The following is a 7,500-nucleotide window of genomic DNA, read 5'->3' as shown; positions in this document are numbered from 1 at the left end:
GGGAGAGGCCACAACAATGAGAGGCCCCACTACCGCAAAAAAAAAAAAAAAAAAATCTACTAAAAAAATCCCTCTAAGGGTGTGGAGAAAAGGGAACCCTCTTGCGCTGTTGGTGGGAATGTAAATTGATACAGCCACTGTGGAAAACAGTATGGAGGTTCCTTTAAAAACTAAAAATAGAGTTACCATATGATCCAGCAATCACACTCCTGGGCATAAATCCAGAGCAAACCATAATTCAAAAAGACACATGCACCCCAATGTTCATTGCAGCACTATTTACAATAGCCAGGTCATGGAAGCAACCTAACTGTCCATCGACAGATTAATGGATAAAGAGGATGTGGCACATATATACAATGGAATATTACTCAGCCATAAAAAGGAACAAAATTGGGTCATTTGTAGAGACGTGGATGAATCTAGAGACTGTCATACAGAATGAAGTAAGTCAGAAAGAGAAAAACAAATACCGTATGCTAACAAATATATATGGAATCTAAAAGAAAAAAAGGTTCTGAAGAACCTAGGGGCAGGACAGGAATAAAGACGCAGACGTAGAGCATGGACTTGAGGACACGGGGAGGGGGAAGGGTAAGCTGGGACGAAATGAGAGAGCGGCATGGACATATATACACTACCAAATGTAAAATAGATAGCTAGTGGGAAGCAGACACATAGCACAGGGAGATCAGCTCAGTGCTTTGTGACCACCTAGAGGGGTGGGATAGGGAGGGTGGGAGGGAGACGCAAGAGGGAGGGGATCTGGGGATATATGTAAATGTATAGCTGATTCACTTTGTTATACAGCAGCAACTAACACACCATTGTAAAGCCATTATACTCCAATAAAGAAGTTGAAAAATAATTAATAATGATTCATATTTAACTTTATCTGAGTTTTCTTCTGAAACTTACCCAGCAAATTTACTCTCATCTTTTTTTAAAATAAATTTATTAATTAATTAATTTATTTTTGGCTGTGTTGGGTCTTCGCTTCTGTGTGAGGGCTTTCTCTAGTTGTGGCAAGTGGGGGCCACTCTTCATCGCGGTGCGCAGGCCTCTCGCTGTCGCAGCCTCTCTTGTTGCGGAGCACAGGCTCCAGACGCGCAGGCTCAGTAGTTGTGGCTCACGGGCCTAGTTGCTCCGCGGCATGTGGGATCTTCCCAGACCAGGGCTCGAACCTGTGTCCCCTGCATTGGCAGGCATATACTCAACCACTGCGCCACCAGGGAAGCCCCCTACTCTCATCTTTTATGAGGGTCAGAGGTAGCAAGATTTGTATCCATGGCAATCTTCCCATAAAATTCCTCCCCCTGCTATTTCCTATTTAATTAGTATGCTTACAACAACCACTTCAGCCAGCTCTTGTAAGGGGAATTCAGCCTATCACTAAGGTTTCTTCTACTCCATAACACGACTTTTTTTTTTTAATGCCCATTCCATCTTGTTCCTGTTATTTTCATCTAAGCCCAAAATGCGAGAGACAAACCTCCTGGCAGGTAACTCCTGAGTTTCTTCCCCTTCTCTGAAACTTGTATCTACTATGATGTCATCTGGTCAAAGAAGTCATTCCTTTACTGGGTATTTTTTAATTCACAATATGTGTACTGAGCCCCTCTTTCTCATGAATGCACATTTTAAAATGGAATTCAACTCCCACTGCTGTAAGATGTACCACGTCTGCATTTCACAGCCTGCTGTGACCCTTTCTTTGCTAACAGAGATGATTTTTTCCCCTTCTGAACTTTTGAGACATTTTGACTGGGATAAAATCGAACAAAGTAAAGCAGTTTCTAATATGTGTTTTCTTCTCAGCATCCAACAGCCCATACACTGCAGGCCGCCCCTCTCCACTGGAATGTGCTGACAGAGTAGTTCCACAAAGGAAGGAGGGTTGAGCTTTCAGAAAGGACTTCCTGAGGTCCCAGAATGGGGATGTAAGCCACCGGCCCAAGATGCTGTTTCATTCCAATTGCCAAGTAGTGCTGTCCTTTGACCCCAGCCGAGGACCTACTCTGAGAACGTCATGGTTCTGCTGTCCTCAGTTAAGATCTCAGCCACCAAGGGGACCCAGATCCAGGGACTCAGAGGTCCTCCCGGATCACAGCAGAGCTAGGAGCGGGGTAGGGGTTTGGGGGGGATGAGGAGAGAAGAGCCTCACACCAGCCTCAACCTGCTCCTTCACTACAGAGCAGAGATCGGGGTCATGAGAGGTGTATTAAACTTGAAGGGAACTGAAGGGCATGAACCCTTTGCGTCCCCTCAGGAGCTATTCCTATTCTTCTTATACCCTACTTTCTGGTGTTCACTAAGTTCGGGAAGCTGTCTGTGCTCGCCTTAGCCTGGTTCACCTATGACGAACACCCACAGTCAAGGTAAGAAACAGGGGAAGAGTGGTGGTCCCTGTCTGTACCAAGGATGGAACCACAGGGCTGGGGTGGGGGTGGAAGGAGAGAGTGGGAGAGACAGAGGGAGAAGAGGTGAGGAGAGGAAAGAAGAGGAAAGGGAAAGGAAAGGAGGTCAGGGAGACGAAGCGAGGGAGAGAGGGAGAGGAGCACAGGAAGGTAGAGGGAAGGGGAGGGAGACAGGAGGGCAAAGCTCAGCAAGTAACAGAGGTCTCTGCCAGGCTGCCCAGGAAGAATTGAGGCTGGTTTCTGGGTGGGTGCTCCCAGCCTCCTGCTATTTCCCTCCCACCTTTCTGACTGCTCCAGAAGAGCAGGGACTTCCTGTGTCTCCTTGGGGGTTGGATTCAGGGACTGTACCTATAGCTCTGTGCCCAAGATATGGAAATGTGAGAAAGAGGCCCCTCTAGTGACCTGAAGATTTGGGGAAGAACCCTCCACCTCCAGGAGAAGTAGAGGGATTGGCAAGATCTCACCCAGTCTTTCCTTCCCTTCCGTACCTGCAGGTGGTAGGCGTTCAACTTGGGTACGAAACTGGACCCTCTGGAAGTATTTCCAAATTACTTCCCAGTAAAGGTGACTATGCTTCCTCTGGGTTCCCTCAGTCCCTGTTGCCCAGACTCTCCCTCCCCATTCAGCCCCATGTTTTCAAAGGCTTTGGTGGCCAGCAGTGGACGTCAAGGCCCGGAGGCATAATGCAGAGCAGGGACCCAAGATGGATGGGCAGGTGGGGAGACAAATGGAGAGCACCTTGCCTCAGAGTGGCAGACCCAGGTCAGCCTCTCTGAGCATCATAACCCCTGGCAATCCTGTGACAGTGAAGACATCCCAGTGAATAGGGATTTGGGGCTGCCCAAGGGAAACACAGGCTACCTACCAGGATCTGAGTCCACATGTCCTCTCTTCCTTCTATCCACTACTCTGATTCAATCTCCCTCTAACAGCTGGTGAAGACTCATGACCTCTGTCCCAAACACAACTATATCATTGCCAGCCACTCCCATGGCATTCTCTCTTATGGTGTCTTCATCATCTTTCCCACTGAGGCCACTGGCTTTGCTCGGATTTTCCCAGCCATCACTCCTTATGCAGGGACCTTGGAAGGGATCTTCTGGATCCCAATTGTGCGAGATTATGTGATGTCAGTGGGTGAGTACAAGAAATCATTCCATTCTCTGACCTACCTCAGGGCTCCAACTTCTATAAGCCTTGACAGTCAGTCCAGTTCTCACTCCCTGCTGGAAGAGGACTTAGTAGAAAATGAGTCCAGAACACACTGGGCCAGTAACAGGAATATGTGGCCAAGCCTCAGGTTCTGTCCAAGATCTGGGAGGCAGGGTTTGATTAGGCAGCAGGATAAGTTATAGGCATTCATAAGAGTTGCCAAGGATCCTTTCAGAAGAGGAAGCAGAAGCCTGGAGTTCAGGATCAAAGCCAAAGTGGAAAGCAGAAAGCAAAAGCCAAATATCAAAACCAAATATAGGGAAAATGAGGCATGAATGGGACAGCTCAGATGAACTTTGCCTGACTTTTGGGGGATGTCAACTGGCTTCTTTTGGCCAGTCACTTATGTAGCAGCTCTCATCTCAGGGCGTCTCAAAGACACTTTTAAGTCTTTCATACTAGCTGGTACCCTCCTGGCCCATGACCCTCATCTCCTGAGAACTCCTTTGAACTTGCATAAGACATCAAGGGACAAAGGATAGGCCTCCGTCAGAATCCAGGACAACTTCTCCATGCCAGGCTTCAAGCTGGGGTACTGTGCCAAATGTCCTTCTCTTTGGATAAATATCCATCCTTCTTGACACCAGAAAACAACTGAAGCCAAACATTAAAAGGTAAGATACATTGATATCTGGAGGGGCCAGGTGGGGCCACTAGAGTCCCAGAGGATGGTTCTGCTCCCCTCTGAGGTTGGTATGAACCTGAATCTCAAGGACTGTGGCCTGGAGCCAATGTCTGCCATCCCAGGAGAGAACAGAAGGTGAGCACAGGGCAAAGTTGGGAAGCAGAGGTGAGGAAAGACTTGGTGACTGTTGTAGAGCAGCAAGATGTCGTCCTCATTCCATGGTTCATCTACATTTCAATTTGGCTTGGACAGGATCCTGGGTCTGCCTACTCTCCAGAACCCCCAGCCAATGGCTTCCCTTTGCCAGGTTGCTCTAAGGAGGAAGCAGGATGGTGGTGGCTATTCCTCATTACTCCTAGGGAAGAGAACTCTGGAGAGCCTCAATTGCCATTAGCCTGGGGAGAGTGGAAGACAGCTGTGGTTCCTGGGTAGAGAAGGAAGGGATGGGCTTAAATACTACAGAGCTAAGAGAAAGTAGGCAGAAGAACTCAATGTAGCCCCAACTGTAGTAGAACAGAGCTGCAAGGCAAGCAGCTGACCCTAAGGACCAACCTCAGGGCTAACCCAGGATGTGGAGGTTAAAGACAGAAGAGTGGAAACAAGCACAGTTAGGAGACAGAAGAACTGTCTCCAGCAGGAAGACCCTGGAGGAACCCCTTACCCTATCCTCAAGCACCAAGTTTGTTATACCACTTGAATCTTTGGTTTCACAGGTGTGTGTCCAGTGAGTGAGTTGGCCTTGAAGTATTTGCTGACCAAGAAAGGCTCGGGCAATGCTGTGGTTATTGTGGAGGGTGGAGCTGCTGAAGCCCTCTTGTGCCACGCAGGAGCCTCTACCATCCTCCTTAAACAGCATAAAGGTTTTGTGAGGTTGGCACTGAAGACAGGGTGGGTCCCTAGGTTCTGGTGCCCTATCATCAGGGTGCCATAGGTCCTCTGTAGCACCTCTCCAGAATGGTGCCCTTCCTTGGAAACCTGTTAGAGTGGGTTCCCTCTTCATTCTGATTGCTTCTCTCTACTTGCTCACACTGTGCCTTAAGGGTGTTTGGGCCTCCAGACACATTCTGGTGGGTACTTTTAAAGCCTGAAGTTGGAGAAGAAACAGTAAAAGACCTTTACCTTCTGCCCATTAGCCTGGTAGGCTGGGGGTCTGGGGAAGTGGGGCTTCAGTCTATATCAACCCATGAACTGCGAGGCCCAGAGAACTTACCCAGGGCAAGAAAGGCACTGGGCTTGATGCTGTGGGGATTGCAAACATGCAAAAGACCTGGATACTGCCCCCAAAGAGCATATAATCTGGTTTGAGAAATAGAATGCATTCATTCAGCAGTTACTGAACAGCTACTGTGTGTCAGGCATAGTACTAGGCATTAAGGATATAAAAATAGATAAAACCTGGTCCTTGCCTTTAAGGAACTCAGAGTCCAATGGAAGACAGACATATTCACATATAATTACAAAATATATCCAGAAGCCAACCACTTACCATCTCAACTATCGCCCCCTGGTTTACCACCCCATCGTCTCTCCCCTGGATTATTACAACAGTCTCCTAAGTGCTCTCTCTGCTTCTACCCTTGCCTCCCTCACACCCAAGAGTCTATGCTCAACCGTGGCCAGGATGATCCTATTCAGCGTGAGTCAGATCATGTCACTACTCCAAATGCTCCAGTGGCTCCCGTTTCACACCGAGCAAAACCAAAGTCTTTACAAGGGCCTGCAAGACCCTAAATTATCTTGCCACGTCTCTGATCTCATCAGCCACTGCCCTCCCCCTTGCTCACTCCATTAGAGCTACACTGGCCTCCTTGCTGTCCCTCAAACAAGCCACACGCTCCTCCCTTAGGGCCTTTGTTCTAGCTGTCCCCTCTGTCTGGGACATTATTCCTGCAAATAACTCTTTGGCTTATTCCTTTACCTTCTCCAGGTCTTTGCTCAAATGTCTCTTCTCAATAAGGTCTATCCTGACCATCCTGCTGGATCTTTTTCCCATTGCGCTTATCATCTCTTCATACGTCATCAATTTTATTTCTTTACATATATGGTTTTCTATTTGTTCATTACTATTGTTTATTGTCTGTCTTCTCTCAATAAAAGGTAAGCTCCATGAGGACAGAGATTTTTTTTTTAATCCATTGTGTTCACTGATGTGTCCCCAGGGCTTAAAAAAGTGCTGGCACGAAGAGGTGGTAGGAGATCGAGAAGATGGCAGAAGAGTAAGACGCGGACATCACCTTCCTCCCCACAGATACACCAGAAATACATCTACACGTGGAACAACTCCTACAGAACACATACTGAACGCTGGCAGAAGACCTCAGACCTCCCAAAAGGCAAGAAACTCCCCACGTACCTGGGTAGGGCAAAAGAGAAAAGAATAAACAGAGACAAAAGAATAAGGACGGGAGAGCGCAGGGCGAGGACCGGGGTTGGTGGCGTGAGCACAGCCTGCAGGGGATTGGTGCACCACGGCTGGCAGGGAGGGAGTCCGGGGGAAAGTCTGGACCTGCCGAAGAGGCAAGAGACTTTTTCTTCCCTCTTTGTTTCCTGGTGCGCGAGGAAAGGGGATTGGGAACGCTGCTTGGAGACGGGCGCGAGCCGCAGCTGACGGCGTGGACCCCAGAGACGGGCATGAGATGCTGAGGCTGCTGCTGCCGCCACCAGGAGGCCTGTGTGCGAGCGCGGGTCGCTGTCCGCACCTCCCTTCCGGGAAGCCTGTGCAGCCTGCCACTGCCGGGGTCCCGGGATCCAGGGACAACTTCCCCAGGAGGGCGCACGGCCTGCCTCGTGCTGGTGCAGCGTCCCGCCGGCCTCTGCCATCGCAGGCTTGCCCTGCATCCGTGCCCCACCCTCCCCCTGGCCTGGGTAAGCCAGAGTCTCCGAGGCAGCTGCTCCTTTGACCCCGTCCTGTCTGAGCGAAGAACAGACGCCCTCTGGCGATCTACACGCAGAGGCACGGCCAAATCCAAAGCTGAGCCCCAGGAGCTGTGCGAACAAAGAGAAGAGATATTTCTCCCAGCAGCCTCAGAAGCAGCGGATTAAAGCTCCACAATCAAATTGATGTACCCTGCGTCTGTGGAATACATGAATAGACAACGAATCATCCCAAATTGAGGAGGTGGATTTTGAGAGCAAGATTTACTATTTTTTCCCCTTTTCCTATTTTTGTGAGTGTGTATGTGTATACTTCTGTGTGAGATTTTGTCTGTATAGCTTTGCTGTCACCATTTGTCCTAGGGCTCTATC

The 7,500-nt window shown here is 49.0% G+C and overlaps 1 protein-coding gene across 1 annotated transcript in view; it reads left to right on the top strand.

Moving 5' to 3' along the window:
- Positions 1 to 5,185, top strand: part of DGAT2L6 (diacylglycerol O-acyltransferase 2 like 6) — a 15,087-nt gene extending 9,902 nt beyond the window's left edge. Inside the window, 6 exon segments of the mRNA XM_007472333.1 lie at positions 2,270 to 2,360; positions 2,362 to 2,378; positions 2,912 to 2,959; positions 2,962 to 2,981; positions 3,350 to 3,554; positions 4,968 to 5,185. Of these exon segments, the coding sequence (XP_007472395.1) occupies positions 2,270 to 2,360; positions 2,362 to 2,378; positions 2,912 to 2,959; positions 2,962 to 2,981; positions 3,350 to 3,554; positions 4,968 to 5,185 (599 nt within the window).
- Positions 5,186 to 7,500: the final 2,315 nt, after the last annotated feature.

Source organism: Lipotes vexillifer, unplaced genomic scaffold (genome assembly GCF_000442215.2).
Source record: "Lipotes vexillifer unplaced genomic scaffold, Lipotes_vexillifer_v1.1 scaffold926, whole genome shotgun sequence".
NCBI lineage: Eukaryota > Metazoa > Chordata > Mammalia > Artiodactyla > Lipotidae > Lipotes > Lipotes vexillifer.
This window is presented reverse-complemented; position numbering and strand designations above follow the sequence as displayed.